At 46.5% G+C, this 22,894-nt stretch overlaps 1 protein-coding gene and 1 pseudogene across 1 annotated transcript; one reads left to right on the top strand and one right to left on the bottom strand.

The window, feature by feature from the left end:
• The first annotated feature begins 1,272 nt into the window (after positions 1-1,272).
• On the top strand, positions 1,273-7,574 carry LOC149276752 (dehydrogenase/reductase SDR family member 7-like; annotated as a pseudogene).
• A 1,918-nt stretch (positions 7,575-9,492) lies between these two features.
• On the bottom strand, positions 9,493-18,429 carry LOC149276751 (pecanex-like protein 4). The gene is made up of 10 exons (XM_089503336.1): positions 17,741-18,429; positions 17,469-17,648; positions 16,860-17,371; positions 16,257-16,357; positions 15,776-15,898; positions 14,986-15,349; positions 12,852-12,955; positions 11,400-12,439; positions 11,094-11,280; positions 9,493-9,744 (listed from the first exon to the last, which is right to left on the bottom strand). Exons 1-10 carry the CDS (start codon positions 18,427-18,429, stop codon positions 9,493-9,495), a joined length of 3,552 nt encoding a protein of 1,183 aa, XP_089359462.1.
• Positions 18,430-22,894: the final 4,465 nt, after the last annotated feature.

Here is a 22,894-nt window from a genome sequence, read left to right as displayed (position 1 = left end):
TAATACATATATAATAGTAATAAATATACAATAATACATATATAATAATACTAATAATATATAATAATAAAGCTTTTATGTTGTTATAACCAATGCAGCAATACCCCCCAGCGCTGTATACAGTAATATAACCCCCAGCGCTGTATACAGTAATATAACCCCCAGCGCTGTATACAGTAATATAACCCCCAGTGCTGTATACAGTAATATAACCCCCCAGTGCTGTATACAGTAATATAACCCCCAGCGCTGTATACAGTAATATAACCCCCCAGCGCTGTATACAGTAATATAACCCCCCAGTGCTGTATACAGTAATATAACCCCCAGCGCTGTATACAGTAATATAACCCCCCAGCGCTGTATACAGTAATATAATCCCCAAGTGCTGTATACAGTAATATAACCCCCAGTGCTGTATACAGTAATATAACCCCCCAGCGCTGTAATACAATAATAACCCCCAGCGCTGTATACAGTAATATAACCCCCAGCGCTGTATACAGTAATTACCCCCAGCGCTGTATACAGTAATATAACCCCCCAGCGCTGTATACAGTAATATAACCCCAGTGCTGTATACAGTAATATAACCCCCAGCGCTGTATACAGTAATATAACCCCCAGCGCTGTATACAGTAATATAACCCCCGCGCTGTATACAGTAATATAACCCCCAGCGCTGTATACAGTAATATAAACCCCCCAGTGCTGTATACAGTAATATAACCCCCAGCGCTGTATACAGTAATATAACCCCCCAGCGCTGTATACTGTAATAACCCTCCCAACACTGTATATGTTAGTATGTGTGTTAGTATGTGTGAAGGTGTTGGTATGTGTAAGCGGGTTAGTATGTGTTAGTATGTGTGACACACGTGTGTTGTGGGCCGGCTCTGTCTTGCCCTGATACAAGATCTGCATTAGACAAAAGCTGATAACACCTGCAGCAGAGAACGCTCCCTCCTCCATTTGCTGTCTGTGTACACTGACGACTCTCCCCTTGTGAGCCGGGTCCCTCCCCCTGTGAGCCGGGTCCCCTCCCCCTGTGAGCCGGGTCCCTCCCCCTGTGAGCCGGGTCCCTCCCCCTGTGAGCCGGGTCCCTCCCCCTGTGAGCCGGGTCCCTCCCCCAGGTCTGCCATCTTGACGCTCGCACAGTGTTATGGGAGGCAGTAACATGGAGGACTCGGGGGAGGGGGCAGTAAGGAGGCGGAGTTTGACACAGGAAGTGCCGGTTGCTGAGCGTGCTGAGAGTGGGAGTAGCTGCTCGCGATGGATCCGCTGACGGTGTTGGCGGCTCTGGCGGTTCTCTATATCCTGCTGCAGTCTGTCAGGTTCCTGAAAGCGGACGGGGATTTAACCCTTCTGTGGGCAGAACGGTTCGGACACTCCCGGGTAATCGGGGGGGTTGATTTTCAAGCTCCGGGGCCGAGAAAACAACAGCTGGAGCTCTCTCCCCCCTCTCTGTGCTGGAGCTCTCTCTCCCCCCCCCCTCTCTGCTGGAGCTCCCCCCCCCTCTCTGCTGGAGCTCCCCCCCTCCTCTCTGCTGGAGCCCCCCCCCTCCTCTCTGCTGGAGGCCCCCCCCTCCTCTCTGCCGGAGCTCCCCCCCCCCTCTCTGCTGGAGCGCTCTCTCTCTCCTCCCCCCCTCTCTGTGCTGGAGCGCTCTCTCCCCCTCTGTGCTGGAGCGCGCTCTCCCCCCCCCCTCTCTGTGCTGGAGCGCGCTCTCCCCCCCCCTCTCTGTGCTGGAGCGCGCTCTCCCCCCCCCCCTCTCTGTGCTGGAGCGCGCTCTCCCCCCCCCCTCTCTGTGCTGGAGCGCGCTCTCCCCCCCCCTCTCTGTGCTGGAGCGCGCTCTCCCCCCCCTCTCTGTGCTGGAGCGCGCTCTCCCCCCCCCCCCTCTCTGTGCTGGAGCGCGCTCTCCCCCCCCCCTCTCTGTGCTGGAGCGCGCTCTCCCCCCCCCCCTCTCTGTGCTGGAGCGCGCTCTCCCCCCCCCCTCTCTGTGCTGGAGCGCTCTCTCTCCCCCCCCTCTGTGCTGGAGCGCTCTCTCCCCCCCCCCCCTCTGTGCTGGAGCGCTCCCCCCCCCCCCTCTGTGCTGGAGCGCTCTCTCCCCCCCCCTCTCTGTGCTGGAGCGCTCTCTCCCCCCCCTCTCTGTGCTGGAGCGCTCTCTCTCCCCCCCCCCTCTCTGTGCTGGAGCGCGCTCTCCCCCCCCCCTCTCTGTGCTGGAGCGCTCTCTCTCCCCCCCCTCTCTGTGCTGGAGCGCTCTCTCTCCCCCCCCTCTCTGTGCTGGAGCGCTCTCTCTCCCCCCCCTCTCTGTGCTGGAGCGCTCTCTCCCCCCCCCTCTCTGTGCTGGAGCGCTCTCTCCCCCCCCCTCTCTGTGCTGGAGCGCTCTCTCCCCCCCCCCCCTCTGTGCTGGAGCGCTCTCTCCCCCCCCCCTCTCTGTGCTGGAGCGCTCTCTCTCCCCCCCTCTCTGTGCTGGAGCGCTCTCTCCCCCCCCCCCTCTCTGTGCTGGAGCGCTCTCTCCCCCCCCCCTCTCTGTGCTGGAGCGCTCTCTCTCCCCTTCTCTTCTCTTGGTGTTCTTTAGAATGAGTAGTTTGAGACTTACTGAGGGGCTATAATAATAATTTATTGTTATTTATTATTATTTGTATTTAGTTTTTATTTTTATTATTATTCTGTATTTACCTTCGGGGGGGATTTTGAATAATAATTTGTCGTTTATTTTGCTGTCGTTTGGTGATCCTTTTTTTAATAAACTAAACACAAAAGCTGTCAAGCGATCTGTTCGGTTCCTTCTCATCCAGCCGAAGAAGAGACTTCTGTGTCCTTTCAGCAATTAAACTTTACACTACTTTTGTCATTTGCCTATCACAGAAGTACTTTTACCCCCTTCGCCTGTTCTGCTGATTAATGTCGAAGGTATATAGATTAAAACTCAGAGGCTATGGAAGGAAGTTTTACTTTACTGAGAGGGTGGTGGATAAGTGGAACAGCTTCCCAGCAGAAGTGGTAGAGGGTAATACAGTGAGGGTATTAAACATGCATGGGATAGACATACGGCTCCTGAATCCAACAACTGATTAAGGTTTGAGTCGTTACAGCAGGAGAAACGGGGGCCGGATGGGGCCGATCTGCAGCAGAGGTTTCTGTGTTTAACGTGTACTGCTTGGTGTTCCGCAGAAAGTAAGCTCAGTGGGAACGTTGTGTGGGTGACCGGGGCGTCCAGCGGAATTGGGGAGGAATTATCTTACCAGTTGGCCAAACTTGGCGCCCCGGCTGATCCTCTCCTCCAGAAGGGAAAATGAATTGCAAAGAGTGAAACGGAAGTGCTTGGGTAAGAGTTACTTCTATTTAATCGCATAGATCTGGGCGGTTGGTTTTTCCGCCCCGGTTCTAGAGTTGGGTTTCATTGGAAAGAATTGTTAGATGACAGAAGCAGGGTTGGATCCAGATCCTGGTCTCGCGCCAACGCACCCTTTAGCGCCCGCACCAACACACACTAACACAACCGCCAGACACTCACACGTTCACACAACCCGACACTCACATGTCCCGACACCCACACTAACACACGTGCACCTATAACACGCATCCAGACACAACTAGACATTCAACACTAACGCACACCCAGACACTCGCACTCCAGCATACTCACTAACTCACACTAGCACAACTAGACACGCCCACTCAGACACTCACACACGCACTCAGATGCCAACACAACTAGACACAATAACATACCCAGACACACACACCATAACATACTCAAACACACACGCACGCTAACATTCTTACACACACATGCTAACATTCTTACACTCACACGCTAACATACTTACACGCACACGCTAACATTCTTACACTCACACACGCTAACATTCTTACACACGCATTGCCCCCGGATCTGGCTGTGCACAGAAGAGTCAGGGAACTGCAGCTTCTCCCTAGGGCCTTTTTTTAGGCATTTTATTCATATGAGAAACACCCACAGCGGGCTGCCCCGTGGCGTTAACGCGTCCCCTGAACCCCCCTCCGATAAGATTCTCTGGCCGAGTTCCGTGAAATGGGATTATTTGCTGGATCGTAACGCGGTTTGGTTTCCAGAGATCGGCCCCCTGGAGGAGAGAGACGTCCTGATCGTGCCCCTCGACCTGACCCAGACGGAGTCGCACGGGGCCGCCGCGGACGCCGTCCTCAAGCATTTCGGCCGAGTGAGTCCTTTACGTTCCGTGCCCCGGACTCGGAGACCTCGCGTCGTCTCCAAAGTGTCACGCCTCTAAAACCCTCTGCTTGCAGATCGATGTCTTAGTGAATAACGGGGGCCGCTCGCAGCGCTCTCTTTTCGTGGACACCGAGCTGGATGTCTATCGGGAACTCATGGAGCTCAATTACCTGGGGACGGTCTCTCTGACCAAGCGTGTCCTGGAACACATGATCGAGAGGAAGAAGGGGAAGCTTATCACCGTCAGCAGCGTGACGGGCTTCATCGGAGTGCCGCTCTCTACGGGATACGCCGCCAGCAAGCATGCGCTGCAGGTAGATCCCGGCCTGCTCCTATTGGCTGAGCCTGCCCTTTCACCCCTTTGTGCTCAAACGTATCCATGGGTTCTGATTTGGAACACTTTTACGGATAATAGAACGTTGCGTCTTCTGTGAATCTATTTGTATCATCCTCTAGTAAGTGTTGTTACATAGTTGCCACCTGTCCTGCTGTGTTGTAGAAAGTCCTGACATCAGATTTCTATATTACATCACACAAATATATCCGTGCACTGGCAGAATGTTCCTGATGTTGGGTTCTTTAAAGGTCCCGCTAAAAAGGGAAGCTCCGCTAAACGGCTCACATTTTCTTCTTTTTTTTTAATAAATTTTTTGCAGGGGTTTTTCAACAGTCTCAGGATTGAACTGGGCGGCTATCCGGATATAACCGTCAGCATCACGTGCCCGGGTCCCGTGCAGTCCAAAGTGGTGGAGAACGCCTTCACCGAGGTGGTTGGCAAGGTAAACGCTCACTATTACGGTTTCTATATTTATATATCATAGAAATTTATATATAAAAAATATATGTAATATTATATCAAAAATATATGTAATAATATATAAAATATATATGTAATATTATATAAAATATATATGTAATAATATATAAAATATACCGGTATATGTAATAATATATAAAAAATATATGTAATATTATATAAAATATATGTAATATATAAAATATACCGGTATATATGTAATAATATATAAAAAATATATGTAATATTATACAAAATATATGTAATATATAAAATATAATATAAAATATATATGTAATAATATATAAAATATACCGGTATATGTAATAATATATAAAAAATATATGTAATATTATATAAAATATATGTAATACCGTATTTGCTCGATTATAAGACGACCCTGATTATAAGACGACCCCCCAAAATCTGAATATTAACTTAGGAAAAAAGAAAAAGCCTGAATATAAGACGACCCTAAAGGAAAAAAGTTTTACCAGTAAATGTTAATTCATGTAAACTTTTTTTTTTAATAAAAGCTATGATTGAGAAAAATATTTTTTTTGTTTTTATTTCTTGTATTTTCCAGCCTGTCCCCCAGTTACGCACATCTGCCCCCAGGCTTGCCACACCAATATGGCACTGTGGCCCATGATATGCCTTTTAACCCTCTATATGCCACTGTGCCCCATGGTATGCCTTTTGACCCCCTATATGCCACTCTGCCTCCAGAAATGCCTTATACCCCTATATCCCATTCTGGCATTTAGGGGGTTAAAATGCATATTATGGGGCAGAGTGGCATATAGGGAGGTATAAGGCATTTCAGGAGGCAGAGTGGCATTAAGGGAGTTAAAAGGCATTGTATAGAGCACTCTGCCTCCAGAAATGCCTTATACCCCTATATGCCACTCTGGCATTTAGGGGGTTAAAAGGCATATTATGGGGCAGAGTGGCATATAGGGAGGTATAAGGCATTTCAGGAGGCAGAGTGCTCTATTAAATGCCCCCTTAACGCCACTCCAGAAATGCCCTATGCCCCCATTTAACTAACACACACACACACACTCTCTCCCCCCCCTCCTCTCTCCCCTCTCTCCCCTCTCAGCCCTCTCTTACCGGTGCTTCCAGCCGGGGCAGCGGGTTGACGTCGCCTTCTGCTGCAGCCAGAAGGAGGTGGAGTTGGCAGCGGGGGTTTGTATGCGTCCGTCGCGTATACTTTCCCCGGCTGTCAGAGATCAGAGATCTCTGACAGTCGGGGAAGGTCTACGCGACGGACGCAGACAACCCCCGCTGCTAGCCACACCTCCTTCCGGCTGCAGCGGACGTTGTCTACGCGGATCGCGTAGACGTCAACCCGCTGCCCCGGCAATACAGCAGGAAGCACCGGTAAGTGTGTATGATGGGGGGGGGGGGTGAGACAGGAGGATCCAGGTCCCCTGCAGCGGTGCGGGGGATCTGGATCTTAGTCTCCTAATCAGACTCTATTTGAGGTCTGATTAGAAGACGACCCCGATTAGAAGACGAGGGGTATTTTTCAGAGCATTTGCTCTGAAAAAAACCTCGTCTTATAATCGAGCAAATACGGTATATAAAATATACCGGTATATGTAATAATATATAAAAAATATATGTAATATTATATAAAATATATGTAATATATAAAATATACCGGTATATGTAATAATATATAAAATATATATGTAATATTATATAAAATATATATGTAATAATATATAAAATATACCGGTATATGTAATAATATATAAAATATATATGTAATATTATATAAAATATATATGTAATAATATATAAAATATATATAATATATAAAATATACCGGTATATGTAATAATATATAAAAAATATATGTAATATTATATAAAATATATATGTAATAATATATAAAATATATGTAATATATAAAATATACCGGTATATGTAATAATATATAAAATATATATGTATATGTTATATCTCTGCCCTCATCTTCTAGACCCCTGCGGGTTAATACATAAGGGAATTAAATGGCGCATGGTGGTAGTAAGGGGGGGGGCAAAATCCTTAGGGCACAGAGCACTCTGGGACTCGCTTATACCCCATCACAAGGTGAAGATACATACAAGAATCACAGCAAGGCAAGGTTCTAAATAAGAGGCAATCGCCATAGCAACCAGTATAATGTGTTCCCACCGATATCCCCCCCCCCCCGTAATTAGCACTTTGCACCGGAATTGCACTTTTTTCCCTATTTTCTTTTACTTTTTTTAAATTTTTTTTTAGAAATTTGAACCAAAATCAGACCAGTCTTACAAGATGCCGACCGCGCGCTGCGCCCGCCTCATCCTGGTGACCGCCGCCAACGATCTGAACGAGTCGTGGATCTCGGAGCATCCGGTTTTAGCCGTGTTCTACCTCTGGCAGTACTTCCCGACGTGGGCCTGCTGGATCACGGAGAAGATCGGGAGGCGAAGGATCGAGAGCTTCAAACGCGGAGAGGTAGGCGCGGCTTTTGTACTAACCCAGCCTCGGACATTAAAGGGTCAACGGGGCGCTGCGGCGTAGAACGAAGGATCTAGGATTCAGTAACTTTTGTAAGAATGTTCTCAGAATTGCTCTAGAATGTCCCGCTTAGAATGAGTCTAGAACCCCCAGCCCGATTCCGTTGTATTGTTTCTCTCTCTTATTAAAGAAGGGGCGCTTTTAATAACGGCTGCCAGATCCGGATCCTTCAGGAACGTTCCAACGAGGTTTGACGGTTCTGGTTCTGGGTTCCACCTCCGTGTCGACCTAAATATCTGTATTATTTTAGGATGAAGACGCAGGGTTTTGCGCCAAGAAATCCAAATAAAGGATAAGAACGTTTCGCACAGAACCGCGGATTCCAGTAACTTTACGTCTTTCGAGGAGTCGGAGGTCGCTGGCCGTTCTCTAGAAGGCCCGGCGACACGCGTGTGCCTAGTCACACGCACAATGGAGCGCCTACCTGCTGTATGATGGGGTTACACACAAATCACACGTCTATGTGTATGTTTATTATATAACGTAGAATAGCGATGGCTGGACCACTATAGTGAGATGATATTATTGGAACAAAAATTCCTGATAGTCTGCTGATATGGCAATCGGCAAAGCATCCTTCGCTTCACGAGTTTGCCGACATTATTCGGGGTCTCTGTTCATGCCATTGTTGATTATCGCGCCCCAACTCGGTTCAACCCGTCGGTTCTCTACTGAACTCCAAACGTAATCAGTAATACTAAAGCTGCAGTCCCACCAACTACTCGTTGCGCTCTCCGGTACGTTAAGCAAATAAAGGGCGGCAGCTGTGCCGATTCTTTCCTCCGAATGTTTTATTGCTTAAGATCAATAAAGAAACTTGGGAGGCGTGTTTTCTGCTTCTATGGCGGCTTCCTATCAGTGCTTGCTTCGGGTCACATGACCAGTGTTCTCTGATAAATTACCGAAATTATTCTAAGAAACGTTTTGGACTTTGAACAGTACAAGGAATACTTCTGCATTCAGACGTAAAAATGTTAAGGTCAGAAGAGAGGGAAGGACTGGACCTTCTAGAGAGATTCTTAACCCCTTAATGACAAAGCCCGTACATGTACCGGCTCAAAAGGCATTGTTTTCAATGGGTTTAGGGACCGCCCACTGTCCTTAAGGGGTTAAACTGGTTTATGAGACCAGTCAGAAGCCGCTCGCTATTAAGGTGCCAAAAGATTTTGGGCTGAATAAAGCCCAATCCGCTCGATCGCTGGCAATCAAAAAAAGACAAATCTGCATGTATTATCACCCATAATGCCCAGCAGGCTATTAACTATGAGCTACAGGGGCCGAGGTCATATACAAAATAAGGTTAAAGGGTGTATTCACTATCGCTTTACCCCATGGTGTTATCTGCATATCAGGATACGGCTGATGATGTCACGTTAGGGCATAAAGCAAATTACCGCAAAGGGAAAAGTCCCCATGAAATAGTCTACGGCCGCTGGCCATGTACTCCGTAGCTGGCCATGTACTCCGTAGCTGGCCATGTACTCCGTAGCTGCCTTTCTCCATCCTTTCCTACGTTATTACAATTCTCGCCCCCCAGATGCACCAAATCACCCAGGCTGGACATCAAGGAAAAAGTAGAAGTACAAAAACTGACCGGACTTTAATACACGAAACGGGAATAGTTTATAAAAAGAAATATAATACAGTCTATAAAATGTGGTGACGCGTGGATCGGGGTTCCGTGAACACGTTTACAGAGAGACCTGTCTGATAAATAATTGTCCAATTGCTACAGTATCGGGTAAAAATACAACTCAGAGGTAGCGCTAACAGTAACCATTATCGTAAGGATTATGTACAGGCAATTTATTGGCTTTAAAAAATTGAGTTTTTGATTGTTTTCGGCCATAATTAGCGTCTACTGTTGCGGAAGTCCAAGAATTTGGTGTTTTCCCCCACTGAACGTGCAGAAACAGAAGGGTTAATGGAAAGGCACGTGGATCGGTCCGGAGGAGTAAATCGGGTACCCCAGAGGAGGGTCTGCCGCTTGCACGGTCAGGTTTCGTAAAAGCACCGGATGAGCCTGGATGCTGTAGCGTTCTTCGTCGTCGTTCGTAGCGTATAGGAGTTCCCACGAGAGATTCGCCCACTGCCCGCGGACGGCTTCCGCATTCAGCTTCCCGACCTGGACCAGCTGATCCTGAAGAGAGAGGACTCTGCCGGTGTACACTCCCTACAGAAACGAGATAATGGCTGAATTTACTGAGCTGAAATAATATAATTTATACTATATATATATTTCAACAACAGTATATAATATGTACTATACATATAATATAACAGTATATAATATATACTATATATATATATATATATATATATAACATAACAGAATATATACTATATATATATACTATAACAGTATATAATTATATATATTATAACAGTATATAATATATACTATATATATATATATATAACATAACAGAATATATACTATATATATATACTATAACAGTATATAATATATATATATTATAACAGTATATAATATATACTATACATTATTATATAACAGTATATAATATTATTTATTGTTCTATATAGCACCATCAAATTCCATAGCGCTGTATGCACTATATATATGATATAAAAGTATATATGTACTGTACATGTAATAACATCCTATGTTTTCGCTCCAAATCCGTGGCTTGGACATCTCATTGTGGAGCCAGCGAGTGACTGGTGAGGTCGCTCGGAGAAATCCGCACGTAATTTGAATAATATTTTTTATACAAACACCAGTATGTGAAACTTTCTCGGGACTCATTTCTGCCCTGAAGGTTTTCGTTGAATTATCAGAAATCAGTTACTCGCCTTAACAAACTTTGCCCTGTATAAAGTAGTTACTTATTCTCCAAGTGCGATTATCTCCCCTACGAGCAGATTACAGGCGGCTGTTCTAAGAGTATGACATCATTTTCTCCGTTTATCGTCTGCAATAACTATAACGCTATCTTTACAGCATGCAGAAACCTCAGAGGTCTCTTCTTTTTTGCTATCGCTCAAGGTTGCAGGGGGGGGTGAAATGCTTACTGTTCAACTTTCATCAGATGCCGAGACATCAGGCCTTCCCTAACTGTATCAGTTACCGAATCAAACGACCAGGCATGTTAACGCTTCAGTCTGACAGTAAAAAGATTCAGTTTCTACAATCCATCGCAAAATAATTGTATCAAAAGTAAGAAAATGTGTGTTGTAATGTATTCTTCTATCAGGGGCACGTGGGAAGCAATTTCTCAAACACCTTCCACCACTTCCTGTTTGCTTTTCACTTGGGTTCCTTCTCAGCACACGGTGAGCGCTACGGAGATTTACTTCCCCCTGTCGTCAGAAAATGATTTCACATCTACTAAGATCAATCAATCAATCACACGGGCCGCGTAGAAAATCTCACGGCCCTCCGTGTTTTGAGAAGACACACTGCATTATGTTATTTTATTCTTCGGTAGAATTCCCCTTTAATTACCAAAATAAACCCCAAAGCAGAGGATTTAAAGCGTTCCGATATCCGTTACTTACCATACTTGGGTCGTGACCGAGAGAAAAAAGGTACGGCTTCTCCTGTAAGACAGCCTGCTGCCACTCGACGTCCGAAACTAAGCCAACGTACCAGTCGTTCTCATACTCCTCGAAGTAATTGAAGAGCTCCTTGAAGTCTTCTACCGGACCCAGACTTGCCTTATCAACCATAAGCTTAAATGTGTACCTAAAGGTCAAAGGGAGACTTATGGTGAGTCTTAAAGTCTTCCCGAACCTTAAACCTCAACGTAAATCTCGTATCAGTGTATACATGCGCGATGTTGTTACGCGGAGCGCATCTCTTACCTGAAAGCTTTGAGCGCGAGTTGAAATAATTCCGGTTTCCCGGTTAACCAGTCCATGGAGATAGACCACGGGATGCCGCCTAAGTATGCCCTAAACAGCCACGCGGAGCTAGGGGTGGAATTATCCGCCCCAAACAAGGCAAAGAACACGGACGTCGCTGCTTTAACGTAAAGGTCTCTCAGCGGCTCGTCTTTGATCATTTCCTCGCGCACAGCTGAAGGCTTCTCCTCCAGGTGATGGAGATCAAGCCGAGACAGGACAAACTCGTACCAGTCCGTGGGAAACATCTGCCTCATCTCACCTGTTCTTAAATTAGATAAGGATACCAAGATCCAGTCTTGGGGCACGCTCAGAAACTTTGAGTAGGAACTGTTGAATTGCACCATACTAAGACGTTCCACGCGGGTTTGCTTTCCCTTGTCGGTTGCAGGAAGACCGAATCCCACCACGGAATAAAGTTTGTCGACTGCTACGTCTTGCTCGATGTAGCTCTCTACGTGGTGGGTTTGGACGCAGCCTGGGATGGACATCCCGTCGCCGGCCGAAGTCACAATGGTCTTAACTCCAGTTCTCTTGGCTTGTGGAAGAATATCAAAGATATCGTCGTCGGACCATTCATCGAAGCCACCTTCCTGGAGGCTTTCGCCATCCTCCTCATCGTCGGCTGTGCGGGACCCCTTCCTTGCGCTGTGCCTGTCTGGTAAGGGGAGGTGGTGGTCCTCATTTTGCTCCGCCATTGACCCTTTTTGTGCTCTAGACTTTTTGTAACAGGACTGTATGAGCACCCACAAAAGAACTTTGACGAAATCATCTTTAAATTGCTTTAAATTATCATGGGAATCAATGATTCCGGACAGTATGTTCCTAGCGTCGGAATACACCCTAACCGGAACAACGGTGCACGGCATCAAGATGTTCCCGAAGTGGTGGTTCATGGCAAATCGGCCCACGTTGTCCGCTTGTTCGAACGCCATTTCGAAGACTTCGTCTACTCTCCGAGCTTCAGCCGTGTGGCAGGAGGTCTCCTGCAACTCCAGTCCCTGTTCCGTTACAAAAAACAATTCAGAACGAGTTCTAAAATATAATACGTTTGTAAATGGAATTCAGAAACGAGTCTTTTTGGAATATTTCTTAACGTTTTATAAATTTTGCTGAAAATGGGGAGGAGGAGAAGGTTTACAGACTATAGTGTTCTTTTTGGTGTAAAATAAATAAATATAAATAATATTAATTAAATAAATATAAATAATATTAATTAAAATATAAATATTAAAATATAAATAATATTAATAAAATAAAGATAAATATTAATTAAATAAATATAAATTAAATATAAATATTAAATTCATATAAATAAATTAAATAACATGAATATAAATACATTATTAATAATTATTAATAATAAGATTTAATGTAACATGCCATCTTTTAACTTTTTCTTTACATTTTTACCTTGACATTAATGCAGCAATACGTATACCCTCGTTCCAGGACTAGCACCCATATCAGCCGATCCTGAAAACGGCACAGATAGTGGGATCCCGCTTTAACCAGACCTGAAAAAAAACACAAAAAAAATATATATATATATTTGCAAAAAATAATCCACAGCACTTTTTATATTAATGATTCTTTAAAATAAAAAAGCAACTAAATTTAAGATTTAAAAAATATAGGAGACATTTTACTAATATATTCAATATCATTTTCAGCATCCTGTAATTTCTTGCAATTGTTTGAACATTTTGTAATTTTATTGAATACAGGCAATTACAGCGAAATAAGTCCTTTTTATGTTCGTTTATTGTTTCATTTTCTAATGAATTTAAAAAAAAAATGTTAAAAAAATTATTAGGTTTCACAGGGGCGATTGAGGCACCGCAAACTGCAATGAGGCACTTGTATTCACTAAAGAGGCGACCAAAGTGTGGAGTTCCCACTCAGTTGTGTTAAACCGAAGCTCTATTGACGTTCGCCAAGTTGGCCCATCTGATTTACAAAAAGTTTGAGCAACTTTGGGACCACAACGCCTTTTCTCCAGCAGATTTTTGTGGAGTTTGAGAACTTTTCCCAGAATCGACGGAGCAGCTTGAGTGTCGTTCTCCAGACGCCGAAGCTGAGCTCACGCCGGTGAGTTGCTCCATTATAACCCACTCGGTTGGGTAGTCGTCACCAACTCCACTGGTCGCTCGCTTCGGCTTGGCATTTAAACTCTCCCCAAGAACTAAGCAGCGCTCCGGTAATATAATCCACGGACATTCTTCACATGCAGTACACGGCGGGGTAACACGAGCCGTCTGATCGTCACGCTTTATGCCTGTGCTATGACAACACGCCATGGAAACAAAAGTAAAGCAGACAGCGCCGTATGTCCTATTTACATTAACCACAGGCGGTACGAGCAGGACATAATAGATATACCGGCAATGAGCGACATCAGGAGACGGCGAGATATATATATATATATATATATATATATATATATATATATATATATACAGCCTGCGAGACCCCCGTCATCGCCCCCCGTCATCACTGTGCTGCTAAAGCCTGTATGTTTCATATAGTGTATTACAAAAGGTTAATAACAGAGGTAAAACTGTTGTAAAGCAGGGATACGAGGGGAATCTCGGGTTAAACAGAATGTGCTGGAACTCGATACAAAGAGAGGAACTGAGATAAAGGGGAAATCCCAGCATTTCTAACACTTGCGCCCCAATCTACTAGACAAACCCCCTGACTCCTTATGCGGTGGGAGCAATAGAATGGCTCAGTTTTAAATCACTCAGTCAGACACTAATGAAAGTCTATGGAGGAATGGACTTCATTAGCATCGCCATAAAGCATCAGCTCAGTGTGGTGTTTGAGCTGGGAAAGTTCCCAAAAATATCACATGACTGACAGCGACGGCGGCTCCAGGTCTGCAGATAAAGGGAGTTTATTGGGGGGAAAATGAGATAAAACCAGGTTTTTGTCACCGACCGACATTTCTGTATACAGCGCCAGAGAGGGGGTTATTACTGTATACAGCGCTGGAGAGGGGGTTATTACTGTATACAGCGCTGGAGAGGGGGTTATTACTGTATACAGCGCTGGAGAGGGGGTTATTACTGTATACAGCGCTGGAGGGGGGGTTATTACTGTATACAGCGCTGGAGGGGGGGTTATTACTGTATACAGCGCTGGAGAGGGGGTTATTACTGTATACAGCGCTGGAGAGGGGGTTATTACTGTATACAGCGCTGGAGGGGGGGTTATTACTGTATACAGCGCTGGAGAGGGGGTTATTACTGTATACAGCGCTGGAGAGGGGGTTATTACTGTATACAGCGCTGGAGAGGGGGTTATTACTGTATACAGCGCCGGAGAGGGGGTTATTACTGTATACAGCGCTGGAGGGGGGGTTATTACTGTATACAGCGCTGGAGAGGGGGTTATTACTGTATACAGCGCTGGAGGGGGGGTTATTACTGTATACAGCGCTGGAGGGGGGGTTATTACTGTATACAGCACTGGAGGGGGGTATATGCTGAGGTTTATGCTTAAGAAGAAAAACATACATAGTTCCCATCGGTTCATAACCTACCTAAACTACCCGAGGCGAATGCAGACTGCAAGGCAGCGGCTAAACCCGGGACCATTTGTTCGTAGTACACGGTGTCGGGGCAGACGCAGGCTGCGGCACCAACAGCCCCCGGCCAGCTCCGAACAGGCCTGGGGAATCCCACCAGAAACACCGGGAGGGTGAAGAGCGCGAGTAACGGCGAGGACAGCGCGGCAGAGACCACCACAAAGGCCAGCACCAGCGGGAACAACACGACGTTCATGGTGATCAAACTAGTGGTTGATTTACGCCGCTGTTTTTTCTCCGTCCAAGAAGTCAGGAGGACGGTGACGGCAAACTGAAGCTTTGGCACCAACTGGCACAGTCTGTCGCGTATAATCCCAACCTGAAAGAGAAAATTCATCCAAAGTCAAATGTTACACCAAGGTCAATGAAAATCCCCGCTAAAAATCCCACCACTAAAAACAAGAAAAGAACTTGAGAGGCTAAAAAGCATATAAATTAAAACATTCACTTAATTTCCCTGAAAAAAAGAAAGAATGCTGCGTTTAATGCCTGGTTGGTTAATTTTTGGGGGGCAAGTTTAATGTTCTAATCACGGAAAAACACGTCCGCATCCGTACGAAAGAGAAAAATGACTGTACGGTTCTTAGTGCTGTGTTTTAAAATATAAGTACAAAGTGACGGCGTTAGCTTCGGCGGAGAGCGGGAGAGGAGAGCGAGACAGGAGAGGAGAGCGAGACAGGAGAGCGGGAGAGGAGAGCGAGACAGGAGAGCGAGACAGGAGAGCGGGAGAGGACGGTTTACCTACCAGGAGAAGCCGGATTCCTGTATCCAAGTTCGTGTTCCACCATAGGTTTGTGTTAAACACCAGACACTGAATTATGGACACGGCTGCCATCTCGACCACGGCGTTCTCTGTATTCTGCCAGATCTAAAAAAAAAATACAGGAGTGATGGGAGTGATAAAGGGCCTTTGGAACACAGGAGTGATGGGAGTGATAAAGGGCCATTGGAACACAGGAGTGATGGGAGTGATAAAGGGCCATTGGAACCCAGGAGTGATGGGAGTGATAAAGGGCCATTGGAACACAGGAGTGATGGGAGTGATAAAGGGCCATTGGAACACAGGAGTGATGGGAGTGATAAAGGGCCATTGGAACACAGGAGTGACCCCCAAACTTTACAATGGTAGTTTTTGCAATATTTTTCCTTTTAAGAAAAAGTCTGAGTGATAAGAAAGGCCTTAGTGGTTCAGGATTGTTCCCTCTTCCTGGATAAAGATACGTTACCGTTCTGTAGGCTCTGGTGATTCCGACGGAAACGGATACCGAATGGAGATCGTACAACGAAGTATCCAGCGAGAGATACGCTACCATAGCGAAAGGAGACACTGGGGAAAAGGTGGGAAAAGGTGGGAAAGTGTTACTTTTGCCCCAAGATCGTGACTATATCTGATAAATTATTATTTGTAATTTACATGGACAGAAGAATAATTCACAAACATCTCTGTGCAGTTCAGTAACGTTCTTCGGCCATATTTTGTGATGTTTCTATAGGCATTTTGGGGGGGTTTGGGCTGGAGAACCCTGCGATACCCTCATACCCAGCAAAAGAGGGGCATCAGGGGAGGATAGAGGGGGCATTAGAGTAGGAGAGAGGGCATCAGGGGAAGAGAAAGGGGCATCAAGGAAGGAGAAAGGGGCATCAGGGAAGGATAGAGGGGGCATTAGAGTAGGAAAGAGAGGGCATCAGGTAAGGAGAGAGAGAGAGAGAGAGAGAGAGCATCAGGGGAGGAAAGAGGGGCATCAGGAGTCTTTTTAAAATAATTTCATAAACCCACCACTAGCTGCCATGTTCACATTATATTCATAAAGTATTTAACCGTTTCTTACCCAGAGTGAGTAAAATCCTCCTGGCGGCCGCGGCTTTCTGCAACCTGCCCTGTTTCTTCATGAACACGTTTAAAGTCCGGATGTCGTTCTGGAAGAAGGGATTCCTTACAATCCCCAGGAGATAGGCACCCTGAATCTCTCCGAGAACCCAGAGAAAAACTAAAATGACCATCAGACAATACCCCACAGCGGCCTGCGGGCTTCGTAACGAATAGGCGGAAAAGCAGAAATGATGTATCAGGCCGGCTTCCGAGAGAGCTAGAATCAGAACCGCGCCGTAAAAGAGAGGCTCTTTCCAACTCGTCGGCCGGCAGAAGGAATCGGGGGAAGCGTTTGATTTCTCGGCACGTCCGCGTCTGTTGAAAAGGCGCTCGATGAAAGCGCCGATCTCGGCCACGTCGACGCTGAGTATGACCCCAAAGCCGGTCACAAACAGGACCAAGCCCAGAGAATTGGGAATGAAATAGGCGGATATGGTTACCCCGGAGGACACGATGAATGTTATTAGCAATCTGGAAAAGAGGCGAAAGAATGAACGCTCCAAGATACTGAATGAGAATTTGTAATTTTTGCAGAAGCAAATGAATTCAAATCTGTATTTTTTTTTACCTTAAATTAGTTGACATCGGTGATCCTCCCAAGACGAACTCCAGCGCTTGTTCCAGCCCCCAAAGAAGGAGAGCATCCAGAGGAGGCAGGAGCCCCAAAGCCCACAGGAAGGGTAAGAACAGAAATACAACGTGCAGGACCTGATTGGCCCATAATAGGGCCGGCGCGGCCGCCGCAAACCTAAAAAGACGAGAAGTCGTTAAAATGTAAGGTTTTCAAACACAACGCGAATAGTTTTAGGGGAGATTTAATGGACATCCGGTAGAACTCACCTGTGCGCCAGATCCACCGCCACAAAAGCCAAGATATACACGGGTCTGAGAAGCGCCGTGATCTCATACGCGTCCTGGGCTTGAAACGTGGCTGTCTCCGGGGCCGAGCTGACTATTAAAGAATACTCCCCGATACAAACGGTCACCCACCCGAATATAAACAGCATAACGGTTCCGCCGACATTGCCATAGAGCTTCTGCAGCCGGTCGGGAAGCAGATACCACGTCCCCAGACCGCACGTCACGCCGGCCACCACGCAATGGAACACCAGGTTGGCTGCGAACCTCTTGCCCGGGATGATGAATTTCACGGTTTCTGGGTCGAAACAGCTGGAAAAGTCGTACTCGTCTTCATCGGTGAGGGGGCTTCGGGTCTGCAGTCTTTCCACGGTTGACGTCTTGCGCCTTGCATATAGATTGAGAAGTTGGACGGTGAACGCCGCGATCAGCATCGACCCCCCCGAGAGCGCCGCCGCGTAATAGTCCTCCAGGACGCGGACCTCGTACAGCACCGTGCCCAATCCTCCCAAGAGCCATGGCGTGAGAAATAGGATGACCTGGTTAATGTAAACGTACGGAGGGGCGCTGTACCCCAATTTGAAGCGAGGTCCCCCGAGAACCGTCTGCGGAAAACGCTTCCAGAAGAATTCTTGTTTGTAATTATTTAGCAAAGGGACGTCAGGACCCATCCTCCTCAATCAGACGTCCTGACGCGGGATCATTGTGTACCTACAAGTGATAACAACATTAAATGTACAAACACACAGACAGGGGCCACGACAAACACACAGACAGGGGCCACGACAAACACACAGACAGGGGCCACGACAAACACACAGACAGGGGCCACGACAAACACACAGACAGGGGCCACGACAAACACACAGACAGGGGCCACGACAAACACACAGACAGGGGCCACGACAAACACACAGACAGGGGCCACGACAAACATACAGACAGGGGCCACGACAAACACACAGACAGGGGCCACGACAAACATACAGACAGGGGCCACGACAAACATACAGACAGGGGCCACGACAAACACACAGACAGGGGCCACGACAAACACACAGACAGGGGCCACGACAAACACACAGACAGGGGCCATGACAAACATACCACGACAAACACACAGACAGGGGCCACGACAAACATACAGACAGGGGCCACGACAAATTAATGTGCACGTGTTAGCATGAGTGTGTATGTGCAAGTGTGAGTGTGTTAGCATGAGTGTGGATCTGTAAATGTGAGTGTGTTAGAATGAGTGTTATGTGTAAATGTGAGTGTGCTAGCATGAGTGTTGTGTAAGTGTGCATGTTAGCACGTGTGTGTGTGTGTAAGCATGAGTGTGAATGTTTAAATGTGTGTGTTAACATGGTTGTGTAAATGTGTAATCTAATGAGTGTTAGTATGAGTGCGAGTGTGTAAAATGTGTGCCAGCGTGTGTAGTACAGGGTGGGGGGTTGCAAGGGGTGCCAGGCCTCCCCTGAATACAAATACAAAAAACAGTCCAATTGGGTCCTTCAAAGATTTTGTAAAGGGCAGTAATCTGCGTGTATAACACAAAGCAGAGCGAAATAGTGAATTCTGACATAAAAACGTAATTCTGCCCCCCCGGGTGATTCCAGCCAATCAGAAGATAGCTAGAATTCCAAGTTCTTTATATTCTATATAATTATAATATATTGTATTTAATAAGAGAAAGAATGGGAATTAGAAACTAAATAATGTTTTAAATTACATTCAAATTTGTACATTTTTTTAAAAACCTCCAGAAAACTTCATGATTTAAATGAACGACAAACCCTGAAACTACGGAGTCAAAGACGAAAACAGACGGACACAGAGAGCGTTCTGCCGGTTATAGCAGGCGAGGAAGTCTCAAGCCGGGGAAATGTTAATTCTTTGGGGAAATCGCAGAAAAACGTAAACAGGAGAACAGAGACAGAGAAAGAACGCTCCATACCTGCCGGCAGATCGGCCCCCATCCGGCCCCCCGTTTCTCCTGCTGTAAAGACTCAAGCCTTAATCGGTTGTTGGATTCAGGAGCCGTATGCCTATCCCATGCATGTTTAATCCCCTCGCTGTATTACCCTCTACCACTTCTGCTGGGAGGCTGTTCTACTCATCTACCACCCTCTCAGTAAAGCCAAACGTCCTTACATTCCATCTATTAACAGTCAAATGAATGGTTTTACCTCCTGCTTTAGCATCACAGGTTTGGTATGTCCTGTATGAAAACAAAGAAAAAAATTAAAGAATTAATGGAGAAATCCCCTTAAAATCAGAAGTAATTTTATTTTGTAACATAATTGTTTGTTTAGAATCTTTTTATTTTGTTTGGAAACAGAAAGGCGTTAATAGAGGCAACAAAATAAATAAAAAAAAAAAAAAAAAAAAAGGGGTTTTTTTTAAAAAAAATTTTGAGTAAAACATACCTTAATTTAGCTGTAAGCTCTTGGAGCAAAATAAATGCAAAAGATCCAATTTTATCTTGGTTTTTGTAACTAAAATGTTCTTTTTCCTCCACTCCCCAAACAAAGTCTTAGAATCAGGTTTCTGAAAGGTGTTTCTGTTCCCGTAGTGATTGTAAAGCTTAGCAACGTCAAACACGGACACCAGGTTACATAACACACACACCGCACATATACATATATTTATACACACACACACACATATATGCATAAATATCCATATATACACACACATTCATGCTACCATTCAAAAGTTTGGGGTCACTTACAACTTTACTTGGTTTTTTGTGTGGGGGGGGACATTTTGTCAATTAAAATAACATGAAATGGATCAGAAATCCAGCGCACACAGGGTTAATGTTGTAAATGGAATCTCTTCATAGGCGTGCAGAGGCCCTTTATCACTCCCATCACTCCTGTGTCCCAATGGCCCTTTATCACCCCCATCACTCCTGTGTTCCAATGGCCCTTTATCACTCCCATCACTCCTGTGTTCCAATGGCCCTTTATCACTCCCATCACTCCTGTGTCCCAATGGCCCTTTATCACCCCCATCACTCCTGTGTTCCAATGGCCCTTTATCACTCCCATCACTCCTGGGTTCCAATGGCCTTTTATCACTCCCATCACTCCTGTGTTCCAATGGCCCTTTATCACTCCCATCACTCCTGGGTTCCAATGGCCCTTTATCACTCCCATCACTCCTGTGTCCCAATGGCCCTTTATCACTCCCATCACTCCTGTGTCCCAATGGCCCTTTATCACTCCCATCACTCCTGTGTCCCAATGGCCCTTTATCACTCCCATCACTCCTGGGTTCCAATGGCACGTTGTGTTTGCTGATCCAAGTTAGGATAATTGATGGTCAGAAGCCCTTTTGTAATGATGTTACAGTCAGAAATGTCCTTGTGACCCCAAACCTTTGAACCCAGCAGTCACCTGAGGACGAATCATCAATGAATGAATGAACCTGGTGAGTTTGTAGAAGGCCACAGGGGCCACTGGGTTTGGGGGGCTTGCGCTTAGAGCCACGCGGACGGACAGCTCTTGTGACAGTAGACGTACAAAGAGGTACAATTAGCCCCGGCACCCCAACATCCACACACGAGGTGTCGCTCTGTACCCCAAGAAACAGAGGCAATACTACTACAGGGTAAGGGGCGCCCTGTCTGGGGCTCGGGGGGTATTTGGATATATTAGGAGGTTCAGTTTGCGGTGAATTCACTATAAACACAGATTATGAAGTGGCGGTGACACGTAACAACTACTACATTGTAACATGGGGCAAATAGAGCAGCAACAATAAATAAATAAAAGTTAATGATAACAATAACAATAATAACAATCATAATAACAATAATAATAGGAGTTATATGAAGAGACTGATATAAATAATATTAATAATCACATTAGTTGCCCAGGGACCCCGGGACCTTGCATGCCATAAGCCCCTATTGATTGATAGCACTTTCTGCCCCCCGTGCCAGCTTCTTACCCCCCTGACACGGTGCCAGTCTACCCGAGTATCCCTGTCCCTACCAGAGGGGCCTGCAGGGCTCCCAATGGCAGGGAAAGGGTTAACGGGCGCCAGTGTTGGCCCCTGGGCTCCCAGTGGTCGCCATGCCCGGGCTGCGGTTATTGTTTAGGCCTCTCCCCGCCGTCACTCACCCGGAATCCATTCGCTCCTCATCCTCCTCCTCCCCCCACCTTCGGTACAGAGAGCTGCGCGCTCCCGGCACGGGGGGGGGGGCGGAGCGCGCGATATCAGTCATGGGAGCGCGCACCTTAATCCGAAGCGCGCTGTGTGTAGAGATGGCGCTGAAACACACTGACCACGCTAAGGGGTATCTGAGAGCTGGGGCTTAGGGGCTCACTGAAACCCACCCTACCCAGGGGTATCAGAGAGCTGGGAGTCCTACACATGGGGCTCTTACCCCCCACTGAAACAGACCCCACTCAGGGGTATCAGAGCTCTTAGCCCCACTGAAACAGACCCCACTCAGGGGGTATCGGAGTTCTTAGCTGCATCGAAACAGACCCCACTCAGGGGTATCAGAGCTCTTACCCCCACTGAAACAGACCCCACTCAGGGGTATCAGAGCTCTTAGCCGCATGGAAACAGACCCCACTCAGGGGTATCAGAGCTCTTACCCCCACTGAAACAGACCCCACTTAGGGGTATCAGAGCTCTTAGCCCCACTGAAACAGACCCCACTCAGGGGGTATCGGAGTTCTTAGCTGCATCGAAACAGACCCCACTCAGGGGTATCAGAGCTCTTAGCGGCATCGAAACAGACCCCACTCAGGGGTATCAGAGCTCTTACCCCCACTGAAACAGACCCCACTCAGGGGTATCAGAGCTCTTAGCCGCATCGAAACAGACCCCACTCGGGTATCAGAGCTCTTAGCCCCACTGAAACAGACCCCACTCAGGGGGTATCGGAGTTCTTAGCTGCATCGAAACAGACCCCACTCAGGGGTATCAGAGCTCTTAGCGGCATCGAAACAGACCCCACTCAGGGGTATCAGAGCTCTTACCCCCACTGAAACAGACCCCACTCAGGGGTATCAGAGCTCTTAGCCGCATCGAAACAGACCCCACTCGGGTATCAGAGCTCTTAGCCCCACTGAAACAGACCCCACTCAGGGGGTATCGGAGTTCTTAGCTGCA

This window comes from Sceloporus occidentalis, unplaced genomic scaffold (assembly GCF_023333645.1).
Source record: "Sceloporus occidentalis isolate IW3139 unplaced genomic scaffold, rSceOcc1.0.p SCAF_226, whole genome shotgun sequence".
NCBI classification, from domain to species: domain Eukaryota; kingdom Metazoa; phylum Chordata; class Lepidosauria; order Squamata; family Phrynosomatidae; genus Sceloporus; species Sceloporus occidentalis.
Note: the sequence above shows the minus strand (reverse complement) of the source record. Positions and strands in the feature narration are given on the sequence as shown.

Coding starts and splice junctions, on each gene's coding strand:
- LOC149276751 (XM_089503336.1), bottom strand. CDS start 18,429: ATGGGTCCTGACGTCCCTTTGCTAAATAATTACAAACAAGAATTCTTC. Junction 17,372..17,468: donor CCGATGTCAACTAATTTAAG/GTAAAAAAAAAT, acceptor CCTCTTTTCCAG/ATTGCTAATAACATTCATCG. Junction 15,350..15,775: donor CAGGAATCCGGCTTCTCCTG/GTAGGTAAACCG, acceptor TTTCTCTTTCAG/GTTGGGATTATACGCGACAG.